At 46.3% G+C, this 23,025-nt stretch overlaps 2 protein-coding genes across 2 annotated transcripts; both read right to left on the bottom strand.

Moving 5' to 3' along the window:
* Nucleotides 1–235: 235 nt before the first annotated feature.
* On the bottom strand, nt 236–4,466 carry LOC121523262 (zinc finger protein 497-like). The gene is made up of 2 exons (XM_041808066.1): nt 4,134–4,466; nt 236–2,759 (listed from the first exon to the last, which is right to left on the bottom strand). Exons 1-2 carry the CDS (start codon nt 4,438–4,440, stop codon nt 685–687), a joined length of 2,382 nt encoding a protein of 793 aa, XP_041664000.1. The 5' UTR covers nt 4,441–4,466; the 3' UTR covers nt 236–684.
* Nucleotides 4,467–5,485: 1,019 nt separating this feature from the next.
* On the bottom strand, nt 5,486–23,025 carry LOC121523303 (gastrula zinc finger protein XlCGF57.1-like). Its single transcript, XM_041808123.1, has 2 exons — nt 22,640–23,025; nt 5,486–7,131 (listed from the first exon to the last, which is right to left on the bottom strand). Exons 1-2 carry the CDS (start codon nt 22,929–22,931, stop codon nt 5,621–5,623), a joined length of 1,803 nt encoding a protein of 600 aa, XP_041664057.1. The 5' UTR covers nt 22,932–23,025; the 3' UTR covers nt 5,486–5,620.

Consider the following 23,025-nt stretch of genomic DNA (forward strand, 5'->3'; position numbering starts at 1 on the left):
ACATTTTAGCTTTCCCTCAACACAGGGATAACTGGATTTTTGAGAGAATTAACCAGAATGTCCACTCAAATCCACACAGTCTACTGGAAACCTGGGGAGAATCTGCTGTTGAATTTTCAGGAATGTCATGGAAGTTTTAGGGATGTCTGTGAACTTCAGAGATGGAATTTTAAGGGGAGTTTGTGTACTCTGCTTGGATGTTTGCGGGAAAATCACTGGACAAAAAAGACGTCAGACTTGTTCAAGTTATTTATTGTTTCTGCAGTTTTCAAAAGAACCCAAAGATCCATGAAAAAATATGAAGCCTCAAAAAAGAAAAATATGATTCTGGTGATTCTGTCTCAAAAAAGAGATGAGCAGGTTTCAGAAACAAGAGACTGGCAGCCCACCAGTCTGGGACCCCCTAAATCCATCTAAAACCAGTCCTGGATCTGGATCTAAAACCAGTCCTGGATCTAAAACCAGTCCTGGATCTGGATCTAAAACCAGTCCTGGAAATAAAACCAGTCCTGGATCTAAAGTCAGTCCAGTACTGATGTGGATCTAAAGTCAGTCCAGTACTGGTGTGGATCTAAAGTCAGTCCAGTACTGGTGTGGATCTAAAGTCAGTCCAGTACTGGTGTGGATCTAAAGTCAGTCCAGCACTGGTGTGGATCTAAAGTCAGTCCAGCACTGATGTGGTCCCTACAGCTGGATGAAGTCCTGCTGCAGACTGTTCTGTCTTCTGATTGGTTCCCTGCCGCTGCTGTGGTTGTGGTGAACCTTCACATGAACGTCTCTGGAGCGTTTCTCCTGGTAGCATTTCCCACAGAGAGAGCAGCCGTAGGGTTTCTCCCCGCTGTGGGTCAGCTGGTGTTTCTTCAGGTCGTTCTTGGTGACGAAGGCTTTGGAGCAGCGGCCGCAGCTGAAGGCGCGCTCCTTCCTGTGGAAGCGCAGGTGAGTCTGCAGGTAACCTTTGGTGCTGAAGCTCTTGGGGCAGAGAGAGCAGCTGAAGGGTTTCTCCCCACTGTGGGTCAGCATGTGAGCGTTCAGCCCCCCCACCTGCCTGAAGGCTTTCCCACAGACCCGACAGCTGAACGGTTTCTCTCCGCTGTGGATTCTCTGGTGGACTGCCAGGACGTGGATCGATGCCAGGGTCTTTCCACAGGTCTCACAGGAGACGCGGTGGGCGGGGCTTTCTCCGCTGTGTTTCCTGATGTGCGTGCTCAGAGCACCGTTATCCATAAACGTCTTCCCGCAGAACTCACAGATGTACGGCCGCTCCCCGCTGTGGATCCTCCTGTGGCGCCGCAGAGCACCGGGCCGGGGGAAGGACTTCCCACAGATGGAGCAGACGTAGGGTTTCACCCCGGTGTGGCTTCGCATGTGAGTGACGATGTTCTGGAAGGTTCTACCGCAGACGTGGCAGATCTTGGCAGCATCTCTGTGGACCTGCAGGTGGTCTGTGAGGGTCTGTGATGGCAGGACCTTCTGACCACAGATCCCACACACCGCTGTGCTGGAGTGAGTCTTCACGTGTTTCCTTAGACCGCTGGCGCTCTGGAACGACTCGCTGCACACCTGGCAGCAGTGACTCGTCTGAGCGGACTCTCTGGTCTGTTGTCTTATGGCTGGACTCTCCTCCATCTGAGAGTCTGTCACTCCCTGATCCTCCTTGTGGATTTCTCTGCAGTGAGTCTTTAAGGCAGAGTTCTCAGTGAAGTCCTGGCCACAACGCGAGCAAACATACGTCCTCTCTCCGCCGTGGATCTTCCTGTGGCGCCTCAGCGCCCCGGCTCTGGGGAAGCGTTTGTCACAGACAGAGCAGCGGTACGGTTTCACCCCAGTGTGGGTCCTCATGTGGGTCTCCAGGTTCTGGAAAGTCCTGGTGCAGACCAAGCAGGCCCCCCCAGCCTCTCTGTGGGACTCCAGGTGATTCTGCAGAGCCTCAGGTGAGTCCAGCTGCTGTCCACAGACTCCACAGACGCTCCGGGGGTCGCTTCGGTGAGACTCAGCGTGTTTCCTTAGGAAGCCTCGGCTCTGAAACTGGTCACTGCAGACGTGGCAGGACCAGGACCCTCGAGACTGGCCCAGACCACAATCATGCTCCTTATCTGGCTCTGACCCATCGTCCCCTCCATCTTCCTTGTCCTTTTTCTGCCCCTTATCCTCTCCATCCTCTCCCCGCTCTCTGTCCTGTCCCTGCTGTCCCCGCCCCCTCCTCCTGTCGTGGATCTTGTGGTGTCGTCGTAGCGATCCTGCTCGTGGGAACCTCTTTCTACAGATGGAGCAGTAGTACGGTTTCTCTCCAGTGTGCCTCCTCATGTGAGTCTCTATGTTCTGAAATGTCTTCCTGCATACCTCACAGGCCCCGCCCCCACTTACGGAGTCCTTGTGAGACATCAGGTGGTGCATGAGGTGGTCTGATGACTGACCACAGACCCCACAGATGCCCTGGTCTGAGTGAGTCTCTGCATGTTTGACCAGATTCCCTCTGTGCCTGAAGCTCCGCCCACAGACAACACAACGACGAGCCGCTGGCCTCTCAGATGCCCCCTGCTGTCTGTGAGTGTTACGGCGCCGTCCTGGATCTGTCCTCAAGTCTTTGGATTCAGTTTTGCTTGGGGAGTGGTCATTTTCCTTCCAGTCGTCGTCGTGGACGCTCTCATCTGCAGCGCGCTCTGAGGAGGCGGAGCTTAGCGGGGCAGTGATGTCAGCGGGTTCTCCCTCAGACAGCAGCAGGGGCTGTTTGTCGGTCAAAATAGACGGGCCGAGGAAATCTAGAAGAAAAAACATAAAACATCATCACTAAATTCACAAGTTCATCGCTTTGTTCTGATGTAACGCCCGTACAGCCCGACCACGTAAAAACACGAGGATGTAGGACACGGTTCTTCTACTTCACATAACCAGGGGTGTCAAACCCAAGGCCTGGGGGCCAAACCTGGCCCGTGGAGCAATTATATCCGCAGATTTCCTGTTAAACCATAAAAATCTAAAAAAGTAAAGTGTATTTCATAAAAAGTCCAGAATGTGGGGAAAGAAACTCATTTGTGTTTTTATTTCATATTTTTAATTTTGCATCTCAAGATTTCGACTCAAACTTATGATTTGACTTTTCACTTCATACTTGACATTTTCAACTCCTAATTTGGACTTTATATGTCACATTTTTATCTTTTAGATTCCCAATTTTAAAATTTAAGTCATCATTTTGACCTTTTTAAATCCTAACTTTGGCTTCGTAATCCCATATTTTGAACTATCAGACTCACAATTTAAAATGTTAAGTCATATTTTCACTTTTAAACTCATGATTTCATCATTGTTTCTAATATTTTGACCTTTCAAACACATGATTTTAATTTTATCCTCCTATATTTGCATTTTAAAACATTGTTTTTCTATTTTTAATAACGTGTTCTGGTCTCTTGGACTAATAAGTTGGACTTTTTATCTCAGATTTGAGCCTTTAAACTTACAATTTTTACTTTTTTAAATTTCCAAATGATTTATCATCAGTGCTGTTTTTCATATTTTATTACTGGTGAAAATGAGGTTGACAGTTGTGGTTAAATGTTGACCCTGTTAGGCCCTCAGGTTAGACCTGAATCCAGAATCCGGCCCCTGATTCTACGTCGCAGACTGCTGTCAGAGGACTGTTCCAGTCTCAAGGGTCCTTAACTCAGTTTGGCCACTTTTCTGCCAACTGTCCCCTCTGAGGATGTGTTTCACCATCATTACTGCTGGTTTTCTCATCTTTTAACCCATTTTGAACTTTTAAATCCCATTTCACCTTTACTGCCCATTTCTGTGGCTTTTAACCCGTTTTACTGCTGTTTTTTAGAAAAGGGGGGTTAGATTTTTAAGGGGGCTTTATTCATAATCAATGAAGATATTAGTTGATCAGAGTGTCAGAATGAAACCCTGAGAGTTTTTATGAGCCCGCTGTACCGGATCATAGGGACGGGTCTGAACACAGAATCATATTTTAGTCACAGATTCATTTTTTTTATTATGGATAAACCTCCTGTTAGTATTAAAATTCATTCCTCGGCGACCCCTCACCAAGATGGCGGCCATATAGACGTGCAGAGCAGCGGTCCAGGCAGTTTCTCCTGTAAACCTGACTCAAAGGTGTACCTGGGCCTCACCTGTCCGTGTCAGAGCCACCTGTGGGCTCAGCAGCGCCTCCAGCAGGCGGCTCTGTCTCTGCAGGGCCCTCCGGGTCTCCTCCACCTCCCTCTCCACCAGCTCCGTGATCCGCTCCACCGCCGCGGAGAGACTCCCGGTCAGCAGCGGCCGCAGCACGAGCAGCAGGCGGCCCCAGGAGGTCCGCGAGCCCCCGCTGCGCTCCTCCAGCTGCTCCATGAGCTCCTCCTCCACCCGGGACAGCTGCTCCCTCACGGACTCCTTCAGGACCCGGAGGCCCCGGAGCAGCGGGGCTTCACAGGCACACATCCCGGGAACAGAGCCCGAGAGGCGGCTGCAGGAGGGACAGCAACCCGGTAGGTTCCGGGTCAAAGTTTATACAGTGAGGAGCGAAGCTGGAGAACGCCCCCTGCAGGACGGGAGGACAAAGTACGACAGAAAACAACAAAACAAAACACGTTTTTGTTTATTGAATAATAATGATATAAAATAATAATAATAACAATAATATAAAAATGATAATAGTAATAAATAATGATACAAATAAAATAATAATAATAATAATGATATTAATAATACAAATTAAATAACAATAACTGTACTAAAAAGGGTGATTTTGGTTCATATATATATATATATATATATATATATATATATACAGTGCTTAAATGTATTAGAGCACCCTAACCCTAAATTAACAGCATTGGTAATTACCAAAATCATTTCTGTTTCTGCAATGGTTAATACACCAATATGTAGAAGCTCTTTAACCCAAATGATATTTTTAATGCTAAAATAGAATTATTATTGTTATCCATGAATTTTCAAATGTACTGATTTACAAAAAAACTGAAAAAATATTTAAGCACATTAATATTTCTGATTAATCTGTCAGATTATAGTTATTTACTGTCATTCCTGAAGAGAAAAATGAGTTTTAGTGGTTGAATGTTATGCTTGATTCATTTCTGACTTCTCAGAGAAGCCCAGTGAGCCGGCTCAGATTTGGGTGAATTCAGTTTGAAATTCCTCATTCCTGTTCAAAATGGTAAAACGTGGAGAGCTGACTGAAAATGAAAGAGTCCACATTAAAGCACTTCATGATGCTGGATGGTCTCTGAGACAGAGATGACAGCTGGTCTGATACATTTGTTAAGCACTGTGTGTGGGTGTGTGTGTGTGTGTGTGTGTGCTCAGCCTCTGCAGGTATATTTACACACCTGTGCCTCAGTCCTGAGGTGAGCAGAACCCACAACTCTTCCTCCTACCTGCCTTGGGGGGGCAGCTGGACCCTCAGGTAGAAGCATTGTTATATTTCAGTGAAGAGCCTGACCCCGCTCACACACACAGACACTGTTTTTTTACATTTAAACTTTATTGAACAGCACCAGAGAACAAAGAGAACAAAGAAAGGAAGACGCTGACATTAAAGTCAATCAAACCAATAAACCAGTCAGAACAGTGTCACCTTTAAGCCCCGCCCCCGCCTCTACAGCTGGATGAAGCCCGAGTAGAAAGTGTCTGTCCTCTGCTGCTCTAGGCGCTGGTCAGGCTCCGCCCCTCCCATGCAGTGGACTTTCAGGTGGCCGTTGAGCGAGCGTTTGGCCTGGAAGCTCTTCCCGCAGACGGAGCAGCTGTACGGTTTCTCCCCAGTGTGGATCAGGATGTGTCTCTTCAGGTCCACGTCCTGCATGAAGCCTTTCCCGCACACCTGGCACAGGAAGCGCCGCTCCTTGTTGTGGAAGCGCATGTGTGTGTCCAGGGTGTTCTTCTGCGTGAAGCCCTTCCCACAGAGGCTGCAGGAGAACGCCCGCTCACCCGTGTGGATCTTCAGGTGCATCTTCAGGTTCCCGCTCTGGTTGAAGGCTTTCCCGCAGAAGCTGCAGCTGTACGGTTTCTCCCCTGTGTGGATCCGGATGTGGAGCTCCAGTGCTGAGTGGGCGGGGAAGTTCTTCCCACAGATGTGGCAGGTGTGGCTGAAGTCGCGGTGGGAGTGCAGGTGGGCGGCGAGGCTGGCGGCGGACTCGTACTGATGTCCACAGAGTCCACAGCAGCGGTCGGCGTCCTGCAGGTGCGTCTCTACGTGAGCCACCAGGTAGGTCCGCCTATGGAAGACGTCCCCGCACACTTTACAACGGTGAGTCGGCGCCGTGCCGCGTAGTCTCTTCGGTTTGTCCGTCCTCTCGTGCTTGGCCATGTGACGCTGCAGGCCGAGCCCCTTCTTAAACTCCCGACCACAGACTCCACAGGTGTGCACCACCTGCTCCTCGCGGTGCTCCTGTAGGTGGCGCTCCAGAGAAGACATGTGGCAGAAGGCACGGCTGCACTTGGAACACTTGAACTGCTTGTCTTTGGCGTGGACGTTCATGTGCGACGCCAGGTTCCCCTTCTGACTGAACTTTTTCCCGCACATGCCGCAGGTGAATGGTTTCTCCCCCGTGTGCAGACGCAGGTGCAGCTCCTGGGCCAGGATGGAGTGGAACGTCTTCCCGCAGAACGAGCACGTCTTACTCTTCTCCTGATGCATCTGCAGGTGAGCCGCCAGCTCAGAGGCGGAGTCTAAATTCTCGCCACAGAAGCCGCAGCGGCAGTCGGGGTCGTGAGCGCAGAGCTGCACGACGTGCTTGAGCAGGTAGCCTTTCCCCTGCAGAGTCCGGCCGCAGACGTGACAGTTAAAAGTCTGGGACGGAGCCGACCGCTTCCGTTTGGGTTTGACGGCCGGCGGCGGTTTGTTTGTGGCTTTGAGCCGCGGCCGCCCTCTCTTCTTCTTCTTCTTCTTCGATGACCTCAGAGGTCTCTGTCTCTTCCAGTCGCTGTCCTGATCCTCCTCGCTCTGGGCGGACGAGCTGGAGGTCGGCTGGTGGTAGGAGGGGGAGGAGCAGCGAGGAGAGGGCGGGCAGGAGGCGGGGTTCTCCTCTCCCTCAGGCTCTGATTGGTTCAGGTCTGCAGGGTCAAGAGGTTCCAGGTCTCTGTGGTCCAGGACCTCAGAGTGCAGCGAGTCTGAGGAGAGAAAAACAGCATTTATTTCATTTACAGAGCTGTTAGCTGTCCCCCTTCCTGATTTCTTTGTCTTCATGTTTTTGTCTCTTTAATGTTTCAGATCCTCAAACTAACGTAAATATTAGACAAAGATAACCTGAGTAAAAACTAAAGTCAGTTTATAAACCATGATTTCACTTATTCAGGCTAAATCTATCCAAACCTACCTAGCCTCTGTGAGAAAGTCTTTCCCTCCTCCTTAAATCATGAATTAACTGATCAACCACATTTTGTAGTGATTCACCATATTATCCACCAGATATCAACATTTCTGCCGATATTTACGTCCGTGCGTATCAGCATGTATCAACTGTGAAATTTGTCCATATATCCTAATAAATGAGTGGAGTTTTATGCTGAAACCAACAGACCTGTGTAAGTTCTTTATTCATTCTCATTCTTTAAAGTTTAACCCCTTAAAGCCTGCTGTATCATATCTGATACACACTTTTATGATACCTCTAATCAATATGATCATTAATTATTTAAAAAACTTCTGAATACAATCTGATAAATGATCAAAATGCCCTCAAGTGGATTATCAGTACCAAAAACACCTAATCTACAAAATGATACACAAAAATAAATGTTAAATTTTATGGAAATTTAGATTTTTTTGGATTTCAGTTGAAAGTGAAATAAACATTTCAGTTCCAAAAAATGAGAATTTTCTGGCTTTAATTTGTGTTTTTGGGCTTTAATGGGTTAAACTGTGTTTTAAGAAAAAAAAAAGTTTGTTTCTTTTTTCCTAAAATTGAATTTTTAGTTGTGTAAAACATATTTAAATATCGGATATCAGCAAAAAAAAAAAAAAAAAAAAAAAAAAAAAAAAAAAATATATATATATATATATATATATAGTGCCTACATTTTTTATAAAACTGAGTTCAGTTTGACTCTCTACACCCAGACCTGATCCCTGCCAGACCTGCGGGATCCAGAATACTTGACTAGAACCGGTCCAACAGTGAAGTGGTCTAAAAGATCTCCAACACATCATGAACCATCTAAAGAAGACCAGAAGAGGAACAAAGTCTCTGACATCTATCAGTCTGAAAGGGTCACAGAGACATTTCTAAGGCTTTGGGACTCTGAGAGCCATTACCTACAACAGGGGAAAACTATGAACAGGGATGAACCTTCTCAGGAGAGGCTGGCCTACCAACATGACTCCAAGAGGACATGGACGACTCATCCAGGAGGTCCCTGAAGAACCCAGAACCACATCTGAAGACCTGCAGGCCTCACTGACTCAGTTAAGGTCAGAGGTCATGACTCAATAATCAGAAAGAGACTGGGCAACAATGGCATCATGGGAGAGCTCCAAGACCAAAACAGTGCTGGGCAACAAAAACACAAAGACTCGTCTCACATTGGACTAAAAACACCCTGATGATCCCAGAGACTTCTGGGAAATATTCTGAAGACTGACCAGACAGAAGAGGAACTTTGGAGTCAAACTAACCCAGCATTTCATCAGGAGAACCTCAGACCTACAGTCAGACATGGTGGTGGTAGTGTGACGGTCTGGATCAGGACCTGGACCACTAGAACCATGAACTCTGCTCTCTAGCAGAAAATCCTGAAGGAGAATGTCCGACCATCAGTTCATGACCTCAAGATCAAGACCACTTGAGTTTTGGAGCAGGACCATGATCCCAAACACACCAGCAAGTCCACCTCTGAATGGACTAAAGACTAAATGAAGGTTCTGGAGTGGTCTAGTCAGAATCTGGACTTAGATCTGACTGAGATGCTGTGACCGTTCATGCTGGAAAACCCTCCAGTCTGAACTATTCTGCAGAGAAGAATGGGACAACATTCCTCCACAGTGATGTAAAGACTCACTGACAGTCATCAGGGAAAGGAGGAATGACTGTTTCACTCAGACCAGGTTAGGATGGATTTAGTCTACATAAATGAAACCATGGTTTAAACTCTGACTTTAGTGGTAACTCAGGTTATCTCTAACTTTAACGTCTATGAAAACTCTTATAAGAACAGTGATACGCTCTCTGGTCGATTCACGGGGCTCCAGTCACAGACGTCCTCTCTGAGGGGGGTAGGGGGGCTGTTGGGAGGTTCAGGACATGCCCAGATCAGCTGACCCTCCCAACGGCCCCCCTACCCCCCCTCAGAGAGGACGCTGGGGGGCCGTTGGCAGGTTCAGGACATGCCTAGATCAGCTGACCCTCTCACAGCTGAGCCGGTCTACAGTTCTAACTACTCTCTAAGCCGGTCTGTCCCAGAGGAGACGGAGGCTCAGAGTGGAACTGGACTGGGTCAGATTCCTCCAAAGTTTAGCAGCGATACGAGCAGCCCCTCCTCCTTTGGGCTGATCCTTGTTTATGTTGAAATCTGATTGGCTCAAGCATTGTCGCACAGATCAAAGTGTTTGCAGGTAAAGTTGTAAACTGAAAAGTAAAAGTGGCTGCTGTTTTCTAGAGGAGAGTCCTGCTGGGACCATGAGAGACAGACAGAGGATCTCTGTGAGCAAACCAGAAGAAACCACACGGCTCTTCACCTCTGTCGCTCTCTGCTGCTCTACGGAAGCCCTGAAAGGACACAGGAAATTCATACATGTGTTTTAGATCAACCTTCAGTGTCTCAGGATGTCTACTATCTATCTCCTTATGCTGTCCGTAAAGCTGAGCCCAGGATCTTTATTTATTCATTGTGTAGAAAATAGCCTTCTTAAAATGAAATAACTGTTGTTAAAAACATTTTTAAAATGGGTTTAAAAAAAGCTAAAGTTGGTTAAAAACTGTGTAAAAGGTGGTGAAATGAGATTTCTAAAGAATACATTTGGGTTAAAGTGGCAAAAATGGGCACAAAAGTGGTAAGAGGGATCAAAGAGAGGCTGAATGGCTGTAAGTGCAAAAAACTGGTGGAAATTTGGTGGAATGGGATGAAAATTTGATATAAACTGTCAAAAATAGGTTAAGTGTGGTTAAAACGGTCAAAAAAAAAGGTTGTAAAAAGGGATTATAGAGACAACAATGGGTCAACAGAGCAACAACAGAGAGATTTGGTTTAGAAGGGTCAAAAACAGGCAGAAATAAAAGTGGAGGAAAGAGTTTAAAACGGACACAAATGGGTCTGAAGTGGCAAAAATGCTCTTAAAACAATTCAACATCGATTCAGCAAATCCTCTGAATCGATTCACCTCCTGGCCAGTGGGGGGCGCTGTGTGTGAGATTGGCGTTGTATGGACGGAGGCCGCACTCGACCAAACAACAACCAACCATAACCATTTATGTGAGGTTTATCACAGTTTCAAAGAGGACAGAAATATTATTAAAGTTTCATGCACTTTACTTTTTCAGTGTTTATACAGAACTGTCCTGTTTTTACTTTTACTCCATACGCACAAATAAGTTATTACTGTGCAAATTTTTATTTTCAGATGTTTTATTGCTTAAAAATATGAGGTGACCTTCAACATATGTTCACATGGGCATGAAAACAATCATTAACAGATTGTCAACAGGTTATTTGTTTATTTCTACTTCTCACTGAATCCACACTGAAGCTTTTAAGTCAATATCAAATCATCTACCAACCCTAGATCTATGATGTTAGAATGAAGCGTAGATCTGTGATGTTAGAATGAAGCGTAGATCTGTGATGTTAGAATGAAGCGTAGATCTGTGATGTTAGAATGAAGCGTAGATCTGTGATGTTAGAATAAAGAGAATCTGAAGCGTAGATCTGTGATGTTAGAATAAAGAGAATCTGAAGCGTAGATCTGTGATGTTAGAATGAAGCGTAGATCTGTGATGTTAGAACGAAGCATAGATCTGTGATGTTAGAATAAAGAGAATCTGAAGCGTAGATCTGTGATGTTAGAATGAAGACAATCTGAAGTGTAGATCTGTGATGTTAGAACGAGGCGTAGATCTGTGATGTTAGAATGAAGCGTAGATCTGTGATGTTAGAATGAAGCGTAGATCTGTGATGTTAGAATGAAGCGTAGATCTGTGATGTTAGAATGATGACAATCTGAAGCGTAGATCTGTGATGTTAGAATGAAGCGTAGATCTGTGATGTTAGAATGAAGCGTAGATCTGTGATGTTAGAATGAAGACAATCTGAAGCGTAGATCTGTGATGTTAGAATGAAGCGTAGATCTGTGATGTTAGAATGAAGCATAGATCTGTGATGTTAGAATGAAGCGTAGATCTGTGATGTTAGAATGATGACAATCTGAAGCGTAGATCTGTGATGTTAGAATGAAGCGTAGATCTGTGATGTTAGAATGAAGCGTAGATCTGTGATGTTAGAATGAAGCGTAGATCTGTGATGTTAGAACGAAGACAATCTGAAGCGTAGATCTGTGACGTTAGAATGAAGCGTAGATCTGTGATGTTAGAATGAAGCGTAGATCTGTGATGTTAGAACGAAGACAATCTGAAGCGTAGATCTGTGATGTTAGAATGAATCATAGATCTGTGATGTTAGAATGAAGACAATCTGAAGCGTAGATCTGTGATGTTAGAATGAAGCGTAGATCTGTGATGTTAGAATGAAGCATAGATCTGTGATGTTAGAATGAAGACAATCTGAAGCGTAGATCTGTGATGTTAGAATGAAGCGTAGATCTGTGATGTTAGAATGAAGCGTAGATCTGTGATGTTAGAAGGAAGCGTAGATCTGTGATGTTAGAACGAAGCGTAGATCTGTGATGTTAGAAGGAAGCGTAGATCTGTGATGTTAGAATGAAGCGTAGATCTGTGATGTTAGAATAAAGAGAATCTGAAGCGTAGATCTGTGATGTTAGAATGAAGCGTAGATCTGTGATGTTAGAATGAAGACAATCTGAAGCGTAGATCTGTGATGTTAGAATGAAGCGTAGATCTGTGATGTTAGAATGAAGACAATCTGAAGCGTAGATCTGTGATGTTAGAATGAAGCGTAGATCTGTGATGTTAGAATAAAGAGAATCTGAAGCATAGATCTGTGATGTTAGAATGAAGACAATCTCAAGTGTAGATCTGTGATGTTAGAATGAAGACAATCTGAAGTGTAGATCTGTGATGTTAGAATGAAGCGTAGATCTGTGATGTTAGAATGAAGCGTAGATCTGTGATGTTAGAATGAAGCGTAGATCTGTGATGTTAGAATGAAGCGTAGATCTGTGATGTTAGAATGAAGACAATCTGAAGTGTAGATCTGTGATGTTAGAATGAAGCATAGATCTGTGATGTTAGAATGAAGCATAGATCTGTGATGTTAGAATAAAGAGAATCTGAAGCGTAGATCTGTAATGTTAGAATGAAGCGTAGATCTGTGATGTTAGAATGAAGCGTAGATCTGTGATGTTAGAATGAAGACAATCTGAAGCATAGATCTGTGATGTTAGAATGAAGCGTAGATCTGTGATGTTAGAACGAGGCATAGATCTGTGATGTTAGAACGAAGCGTAGATCTGTGATGTTAGAATGAAGCATAGATCTGTGATGTTAGAACGAAGCATAGATCTGTGATGTTAGAATGAAGCGTAGATCTGTGATGTTAGAATGAAGACAATCTGAAGCGTAGATCTGTGATGTTAGAATGAAGCGTAGATCTGTGATGTTAGAATGAAGACAATCTGAAGCGTAGATCTGTGATGTTAGAATGAAGCGTAGATCTGTGATGTTAGAATAAAGAGAATCTGAAGCATAGATCTGTGATGTTAGAATGAAGACAATCTCAAGTGTAGATCTGTGATGTTAGAATGAAGACAATCTGAAGTGTAGATCTGTGATGTTAGAATGAAGCGTAGATCTGTGATGTTAGAATGAAGCATAGATCTGTGATGTTAGAATGAAGCATAGATCTGTGATGTTAGAATGAAGACAATCTGAAGCATAGATCTGTGATGTTAGAATGAAGCGTAGATCTGTGATGTTAGAATGAAGACAATCTGAAGCGTAGATCTGTGATGTTAGAATGAAGACAATCTGAAGCATAGATCTGTGATGTTAGAATGAAGCGTAGATCTGTGATGTTAGAACGAGGCGTAGATCTGTGATGTTAGAACGAAGCGTAGATCTGTGATGTTAGAACGAAACGTAGATCTGTGATGTTAGAATGAAGCGTAGATCTGTGATGTTAGAATGAAGCGTAGATCTGTGATGTTAGAATGAAGACAATCTGAAGCGTAGATCTGTGATGTTAGAATGAAGACAATCTGAAGCGTAGATCTGTGATGTTAGAACGAAACGTAGATCTGTGATGTTAGAATGAAGCGTAGATCTGTGATGTTAGAATGAAGCGTAGATCTGTGATGTTAGAATGAAGACAATCTGAAGCGTAGATCTGTGATGTTAGAATGAAGACAATCTGAAGCGTAGATCTGTGATGTTAGAATGAAGCGTAGATCTGTGATGTTAGAATGAAGACAATCTGAAGCGTAGATCTGTGATGTTAGAATGAAGACAATCTGAAGCGTAGATCTGTGATGTTAGAATGAAGCATAGATCTGTGATGTTAGAACGAAGCATAGATCTGTGATGTTAGAATGAAGCGTAGATCTGTGATGTTAGAATGAAGACAATCTGAAGCGTAGATCTGTGATGTTAGAATGAAGACAATCTGAAGCGTAGATCTGTGATGTTAGAACGAAGCGTAGATCTGTGATGTTAGAATGAAGACAATCTGAAGCGTAGATCTGTGATGTTTGAATGAAGACAATCTGAAGCGTAGATCTGTGATGTTAGAACGAAGCGTAGATCTGTGATGTTAGAACGAAGCATAGATCTGTGATGTTAGAATGAAGCCAATCTGAAGCGTAGATCTGTGATGTTAGAATGAAGACAATCTGAAGCGTAGATCTGTGATGTTAGAACGAAGCGTAGATCTGTGATGTTAGAACGAAGCATAGATCTGTGATGTTAGAATGAAGCCAATCTGAAGCGTAGATCTGTGATGTTAGAATGAAGACAATCTGAAGCGTAGATCTGTGATGTTAGAACGAAGCGTAGATCTGTGATGTTAGAACGAAGCATAGATCTGTGATGTTAGAATGAAGCGTAAATCTGTGATGTTAGAATGAAGCCAATCTGAAGCGTAGATCTGTGATGTTAGAATGAAGACAATCTGAAGCGTAGATCTGTGATGTTAGAATGAAGCATAGATCTGTGATGTTAGAACGAAGCATAGATCTGTGATGTTAGAACGAAGCATAGATCTGTGATGTTAGAATGAAGCGTAGATCTGTGATGTTAGAACGAAGCGTAGATCTGTGATGTTAGAATGAAGCGTAGATCTGTGATGTTAGAATGAAGCGTAGATCTGTGATGTTAGAATGAAGACAATCTGAAGTGTAGATCTGTGATGTTAGAATGAAGCGTAGATCTGTGATGTTAGAATGAAGCGTAGATCTGTGATGTTAGAATGAAACGTAGATCTGTGATGTTAGAATGAAGCATAGATCTGTGATGTTAGAATGAAGACAATCTGAAGTGTAGATCTGTGATGTTAGAAGGAAGCATAGATCTGTGATGTTAGAAGGAAGCGTAGATCTGTGATGTTAGAAGAAAGCGTAGATCTGTGATGTTAGAAGGAAGCGTAGATCTGTGATGTTAGAAGGAAGCGTAGATCTGTGATGTTAGAAGGAAGCGTAGATCTGTGATGTTAGAACGAAGCGTAGATCTGTGATGTTAGAATGAAGACAATCTGAAGCATAGATCTGTGATGTTAGAATGAAGCGTAGATCTGTGATGTTAGAACGAGGCGTAGATCTGTGATGTTAGAACGAAGCGTAGATCTGTGATGTTAGAACGAAACGTAGATCTGTGATGTTAGAATGAAGCGTAGATCTGTGATGTTAGAATGAAGCGTAGATCTGTGATGTTAGAATGAAGCGTAGATCTGTGATGTTAGAATGAAGACAATCTGAAGCGTAGATCTGTGATGTTAGAATGAAGACAATCTGAAGCGTAGATCTGTGATGTTAGAACGAAGCGTAGATCTGTGATGTTAGAATGAAGACAATCTGAAGCGTAGATCTGTGATGTTAGAATGAAGACAATCTGAAGCGTAGATCTGTGATGTTAGAATGAAGCATAGATCTGTGATGTTAGAACGAAGCATAGATCTGTGATGTTAGAATGAAGCGTAGATCTGTGATGTTAGAATGAAGACAATCTGAAGCGTAGATCTGTGATGTTAGAATGAAGACAATCTGAAGCGTAGATCTGTGATGTTAGAACGAAGCGTAGATCTGTGATGTTAGAACGAAGCATAGATCTGTGATGTTAGAATGAAGCGTAAATCTGTGATGTTAGAATGAAGCCAATCTGAAGCGTAGATCTGTGATGTTAGAATGAAGACAATCTGAAGCGTAGATCTGTGATGTTAGAATGAAGCATAGATCTGTGATGTTAGAACGAAGCGTAGATCTGTGATGTTAGAACGAAGCGTAGATCTGTGATGTTAGAATGAAGCGTAGATCTGTGATGTTAGAATGAAGCGTAGATCTGTGATGTTAGAATGAAGACAATCTGAAGTGTAGATCTGTGATGTTAGAATGAAGCGTAGATCTGTGATGTTAGAATAAAGAGAATCTGAAGCGTAGATCTGTGATGTTAGAATGAAGCGTAGATCTGTGATGTTAGAATGAAGCGTAGATCTGTGATGTTAGAATAAAGAGAATCTGAAGCATAGATCTGTGATGTTAGAATGAAGCGTAGATCTGTGATGTTAGAATAAAGAGAATCTGAAGCATAGATCTGTGATGTTAGAATGAAGACAATCTGAAGCGTAGATCTGTGATGTTAGAATGAAGACAATCTGAAGCGTAGATCTGTGATGTTAGAATGAAGCGTAGATCTGTGATGTTAGAATAAAGAGAATCTGAAGCATAGATCTGTGATGTTAGAATGAAGACAATCTCAAGTGTAGATCTGTGATGTTAGAATGAAGCGTAGATCTGTGATGTTAGAATAAAGAGAATCTGAAGCATAGATCTGTGATGTTAGAATGAAGACAATCTGAAGTGTAGATCTGTGATGTTAGAATGAAGCGTAGATCTGTGATGTTAGAATGAAGCGTAGATCTGTGATGTTAGAATGAAGACAATCTGAAGTGTAGATCTGTGATGTTAGAATGAAGCATAGATCTGTGATGTTAGAATGAAGCATAGATCTGTGATGTTAGAATAAAGAGAATCTGAAGCGTAGATTTGTAATGTTAGAATGAAGCGTAGATCTGTGATGTTAGAATGAAGCGTAGATCTGTGATGTTAGAATGAAGACAATCTGAAGCATAGATCTGTGATGTTAGAATGAAGCGTAGATCTGTGATGTTAGAACGAAGCGTAGATCTGTGATGTTAGAACGAAACGTAGATCTGTGATGTTAGAATGAAGCGTAGATCTGTGATGTTAGAATGAAGCGTAGATCTGTGATGTTAGAATGAAGCGTAGATCTGTGATGTTAGAATGAAGCGTAGATCTGTGATGTTAGAATGAAGACAATCTGAAGCGTAGATCTGTGATGTTAGAATGAAGACAATCTGAAGCGTAGATCTGTGATGTTAGAATGAAGCGTAGATCTGTGATGTTAGAATGAAGCGTAGATCTGTGATGTTAGAATGAAGCGTAGATCTGTGATGTTAGAATGAAGCATAGATCTGTGATGTTAGAATGAAGACAATCTGAAGCGTAGATCTGTGATGTTAGAATGAAGCATAGATCTGTGATGTTAGAACGAAGCATAGATCTGTGATGTTAGAATGAAGCGTAGATCTGTGATGTTAGAATGAAGACAATCTGAAGCGTAGATCTGTGATGTTAGAATGAAGCGTAGATCTGTGATGTTAGAACGAAGCGTAAATCTGTGATGTTAGAATGAAGCGTAGATCTGTGATGTTAGAATGAAGCGTAGATCTGTGATGTTAGAATGAAGACAATCTGAAGCGTAGATCTGTGATGTTAGAATGAAGACAATCTGAAGCGTAGATCTGTGATGTTAGAATGAAGCATAGATCTGTGATGTTAGAACGAAGCATAGATCTGTGATGTTAGAACGAAGCATAGATCTGTGATGTTAGAATGAAGCGTAGATCTGTGATGTTAGAACGAAGCGTAGATCTGTGATGTTAGAATGAAGCATAGATCTGTGATGTTAGAATGAAGCATAGATCTGTGATTTTAGAACGAAGCGTAGATCTGTGATGTTAGAATGAAGACAATTTGAAGCGTAGATCTGTGATGTTAGAATGAAGCATAGATCTGTGATGTTAGAACGAAGCGTAGATCTGTGATGTTAGAATGAAGCGTAGATCTGTGATGTTAGAATGAAGCGTAGATCTGTGATGTTAGAATGAAGCATAGATCTGTGATGTTAGAATGAAGACAATCTGAAGCGTAGATCTGTGATGTTAGAATAAAGCATAGATCTGTGATGTTAGAACGAAGCGTAGATCTGTGATGTTAGAATGAAGCGTAGATCTGTGATGTTAGAATGAAGCGTAGATCTGTGATGTTAGAATGAAGCATAGATCTGTGATGTTAGAATGAAGACAATCTGAAGCGTAGATCTGTGATGTTAGAATGAAGCATAGATCTGTGATGTTAGAATGAAGACAATCTGAAGCGTAGATCTGTGATGTTAGAATGAAGCGTAGATCTGTGATGTTAGAATGAAGCGTAGATCTGTGATGTTAGAATGAAGACAATCTGAAGCGTAGATCTGTGATGTTAGAATGAAGCATAGATCTGTGATGTTAGAACGAAGCATAGATCTGTGATGTTAGAATGAAGCGTAGATCTGTGATGTTAGAACGAAGCGTAGATCTGTGATGTTAGAATGAAGCGTAGATCTGTGATGTTAGAATGAAGCGTAGATCTGTGATGTTAGAATGAAGCGTAGATCTGTGATGTTAGAATGAAGCGTAGATCTGTGATGTTAGAATGAAGAGAATCTGAAGGACAGTGGATTTATTTAGAAGTATTGAAAATGAAAGACTAACTTTATTTAAATGTTGGGCCTTTAGGCCTCATCATGTTTATCAGATGTGAATTATTTTCATTATTTATTTTCCACCCATAGAAAACAGCCAACGTAGTTTCAGAGTAAATCATTAATCTGGCCTTCAGTCACTGATAGATCTATCAGGTCATCATCTCCCACAATGCCTCTCTGCTAACGCTGAGGAATGGAGAAATTTGGCGGCTTTGTTTGACGTGCTAATATTTTTACCTCTGAATGACTGGATTACAGAGGAGGGGACAGGATTTCCTGTTTCTGTGTCGCAGTGGCAGCAGGATGAAAATCAGTGGTTTGAATGAACGTCAGTGAGAGAGGGAGGGTTAGTCTACTCAGGGTCATCCTGTCAACACAGTGTGGAGAATCACATGACCCTCCGAGACCCTATGAGGGTCTGAGGGTCTGAGGGTCTAGGAGGGTCTATGAGGGTCTGAGGGTCTAGGAGGGTCTATGAGGGTCTGGGAGGGTCTATGAGGGTCTGAGGGTCTAGGAGGGTCTGAGGTTCTGAGGGTCTAGGAGGGTCTGAGGGTCTAGGAGGGTCTAGGAGGGTCTAGGAGGGTCTGAGGGTCTAGGAGGGTCTATGAGGGCCTGAGGGTCTAGGAGGGTCTGAGAGTTGCCCTTACTGGCCCCTTAGAGACCCCCCTTAGAGACCCTGTCTGTGGCTCTGTCTGGACCCCCTTACTGGCCCCTTAGAAACCCCCCTTAGAGACCCTGTCTGTGGCTCTGTCTGGACCCCCTTACTGGCCCCTTAGAGACCCCCCTTAAAGACCCCGTCTGTAGCTCTGTCTGGACCCCCTTATTGGCCCCTTAGAGACCCCCCTTAGAGATCCCCATCTGTAGCCCTTTCTGGACCCCCTTACTGGCCCCTTAGAGACCCCCCTTAGAGATCCCGGTCTGTAGCTCTGTCTGGACCCCCTTAATGGCCCCTTAGAGACCCCCCTTAGAGATCCCCGTCTGTAGCCCTGTCTGGACCCCCTTAATGGCCCCTTAGAGACCCCCCTTAAAGACCCCGTCTGTAGCCCTGTCTGGACCCCCTTATTGGCCCCTTAGAGACCCCCCTTAAAGACCCCGCTGTAGCCCTGTCTGGACCCCTTATTGGCCCCTGTAGAGACCCCCCTTAAAGACCCCGTCTGTAGCTCTGTCTGGACCCCCTTATTGGCCCCTTAGAGACCGCCCTTAGAGATCCCCATCTGTAGCCCTTTCTGGACCCCCTTACTGGCCCCTTAGAGACCCCCCTTAGAGATCCCCGTCTGTAGCTCTGTCTGGACCCCCTTATTGGCCCCTGTAGAGACCCCCCTTAAAGACCACGTCTGTAGCTCTGTCTGGACCCCCTTATTGGCCCCTGTAGAGTCCCCCCTGAAAGACCCCGTCTGTAACTCTGTCTGGACCCCCTTAATGGCCCCTGTAGAGACCCCCCTTAAAGACCCCGTCTGTAGCTCTGTCTGGACCCCCTTATTGGCCCCTTAGAGACCCCCCTTAGAGATCCCCATCTGTAGCCCTTTCTGGACCCCTTACTGGCCCCTTAGAGACCCCCTTAGAGATCCCGTCCTGTAGCCCTGTCTGGACCCCTTAATGGCCCCTTAGAGACCCCCCTTAAAGACCCCGTCTGTAGCACTGTCTGGACCCCCTTAATGGCCCCTTAGAGACCCCCCTTAAAGACCCCGTCTGTAGCTCTGTCTGGACCCCCTTAATGGCCCCGTAGAGACCCCCTTAAAGACCCGTCTGTAGCTCTGTCTGGACCCCTTACTGGCCCCTTAGAGACCCCCTTAAAGACCCGTCTGTAGCTCTGTCTGGACCCCCTTATTGGCCCCTTAGAGACCCCCCTTAGAGATCCCCCTCTGTAGCCCTTTCTGGACCCCCTTACTGGCCCCTTAGAGACCCCCCTTAGAGATCCCCGTCTGTAGCTCTGTCTGGACCCCCTTAATGGCCCCTTAGAGACCCCCCTTAGAGATCCCCGTCCGTAGCCCTGTCTGGACCCCCTTATTGGCCCCTTAGAGACCCCCCTTAAAGACCCCCTCTGTAGCCCTGTCTGGACCCCCTCACGCGCCCCTTAGAGACCCCCCTTAAAGACCCCGTCTGTAGCCCTGTCTGGACCCCTTATTGGCCCCTTAGAGACCCCCCTTAAAGACCCCGTCTGTAGCCCTGTCTGGACCCCCTTATTGGCCCCTTAGAGACCGCCCTTAGAGATCCCCATCTGTAGCCCTTTCTGGACCCCCTTACTGGCCCCTTAGAGACCCCCCTTAGAGATCCCCGTCTGTAGCTCTGTCTGGACCCCCTTTAGAGACCCCCGTCTGTAGCTCTGTCTGGACCCCCTTATTGGCCCCTGTAGAGACCCCCCTTAAAGACCCCGTCTGTAGCTCTGTCTGGACCCCCTTATTGGCCCCTTAGAGACCCCCCTTAGAGATCCCCATCTGTAGCCCTTTCTGGACCCCCTTACTGGCCCCTTAGAGACCCCCCTTAGAGATCCCGGTCTGTAGCACTGTCTGGACCCCCTTACTGGCCCCTTAGAGACCCCCCTTAGAGATCCCCGTCCGTAGCCCTGTCTGGACCCCCTTATTGGCCCCTTAGAGACCCCCCTTAAAGACCCCGTCTGTAGCGCTGTCTGGACCCCCGTATTGGCCCCTGTAGAGACCCCCCTTAAAGACCCGCTGTAGCCCTGTCTGGACCCCTTATTGGCCCCTGTAGAGACCCCCTTAAAGACCCCGTCCGTAGCCCTGTCTGGACCCCCTTATTGGCCCCTTAGAGACCGCCCTTAGAGATCCCCATCTGTAGCCCTTTCTGGACCCCCTTACTGGCCCCTTAGAGACCCCCCTTAGTGATCCCCGTCTGTAGCTCTGTCTGGACCCCTTTAGAGACCCCGTCTGTAGCTCTGTCTGGACCCCTTATTGGCCCCTTAGAGACCCCCCTTAAAGACCCCGTCTGTAGCTCTGTCTGGACCCCCTTATTGGCCCCTGTAGAGACCCCCCTTAAAGACCCCGTCTGTAGCTCTGTCTGGACCCCCTTATTGGCCCCTGTAGAGACCCCCCTTAAAGACCCCGTCTGTAGCTCTGTCTGGACCCCCTTATTGGCCCCTGTAGAGACCCCCCTTAGAGATCCCCGTCTGTAACTCTGTCTGGACCCCCTTAATGGCCCCTGTAGAGACCCCCCTTAAAGACCCCGTCTGTAGCTCTGTCTGGACCCCTTATTGGCCCCTTAGAGACCCCCTTAGAGATCCCCATCTGTAGCCCTTTCTGGACCCCTTACTGGCCCCTTAGAGACCCCCTTAGAGATCCCGTCTGTAGCCCTGTCTGGACCCCTTAATGGCCCCTTAGAGACCCCCTTAAAGACCCGTCTGTAGCCCTGTCTGGACCCCCTTAATGGTCCCTTAGAGACCCCCCTTAAAGACCCCGTCTGTAGCTCTGTCTGGACCCCCATAATTGCCCCTTAGAGACCCCCCTTAAAGACCCCGTCTGTAGCCCTGTCTGGACCCCCTTACTGGCCTCTTAGAGACCCCCCTTAAAGACCCCGTCTGTAGCTCTGTCTGGACCCCTTATTGGCCCCTTAGAGACCCCCTTAGAGATCCCCATCTGTAGCCCTTTCTGGACCCCCTTACTGGCCCCTTAGAGACCCCCTTAGAGATCCCGTCTGTAGCTCTGTCTGGACCCCCTTATTGGCCCCTTAGAGACTCCCCTTAGAGATCCCCGTCCGTAGCCCTGTCTGGACCCCCTTATTGGCCCCTTAGAGACCCCCCTTAAAGACCCCGTCTGTAGCCCTGTCTGGACCCCCTTATTGGCCCCTTAGAGACCCCCTTAAAGACCCCGTCTGTAGCCCTGTCTGGACCCCCTTATTGGCCGCTGTAGAGACCCCCCTTAAAGACCCCGTCTGTAGCCCAGTCTGGACCCCCTTATTGGCCCCTTAGAGACCGCCCTTAGAGATCCCCCTCTGTAGCCCTTTCTGGACCCCCTTACTGGCCCCTTAGAGACCCCCTTAGAGATCCCGTCTGTAGCTCTGTCTGGACCCCTTTAGAGACCCCGCCTGTAGCTCTGTCTGGACCCCCTTATTGGCCCCTGTAGAGACCCCCCTTAAAGACCCCGTCTGTAGCTCTGTCTGGACCCCCTTATTGGCCCCTTAGAGACCCCCCTTAGAGATCCCCATCTGTAGCCCTTTCTGGACCCCCTTACTGGCCCCTTAGAGACCCCCCTTAGAGATCCCCGTCTGTAGCTCTGTCTGGACCCCCTTAATGGCCCCTGTAGAGACCCCCTTTAGAGACCCCCGTCTGTAGCTCTGTCTGGACCCCCTTATAGGCCCCTGTAGCGACCCCCCTTAAAGACCCCGTCTGTAGCTCTGTCTGGACCCCCTTAATGGCCCCTTAGAGACCCCCCTTAGAGATCCCCGTCTGTAGCTCTGTCTGGACCCCCTTATTGGCCTCTGTAGAGACCCCCCTTAGAGACCCCCGTCTGTCTATGGCCGTCCCTGAGCCGCGGGTCCTCCCTCCCCCGTTTCCAGGGGCTGACCTGCTCTGTGGATCTTGACCTGGGCTTCTTTCATCACGGCATCCAGCAGCCTCCTCTGGCGGCAGATTTCCCGCTCTGAGCGCTGCATGCGCTCCTCGTACTCCGCCACGGTCTCCTCCAGCAGAGCCACGATCTCCTCCGCCGCCGCCGTTAGCCGCTCGGTGAGCAGCGCCCTCAGCGCCGGGACTCCAGCCGCCTCTGCTGCTCCCTTTTCCAGCTGCAGCAGGAAGGCTTCCGCGGCGGACATCATCCGCTCATGGACCGACTCCCGGAGCAGCTGCAGCCCGCACATCCTCACCGTTTCAGCGGACAAAGACTCACAGCGGCACCGGGGACGGACGGAGACCACCGGACTGGTAAACAGAGCTCAGAGGAGGAGAGAGGGG

Source organism: Cheilinus undulatus, linkage group 16, assembly GCF_018320785.1.
Source record: "Cheilinus undulatus linkage group 16, ASM1832078v1, whole genome shotgun sequence".
Lineage (NCBI taxonomy): Eukaryota > Metazoa > Chordata > Actinopteri > Labriformes > Labridae > Cheilinus > Cheilinus undulatus.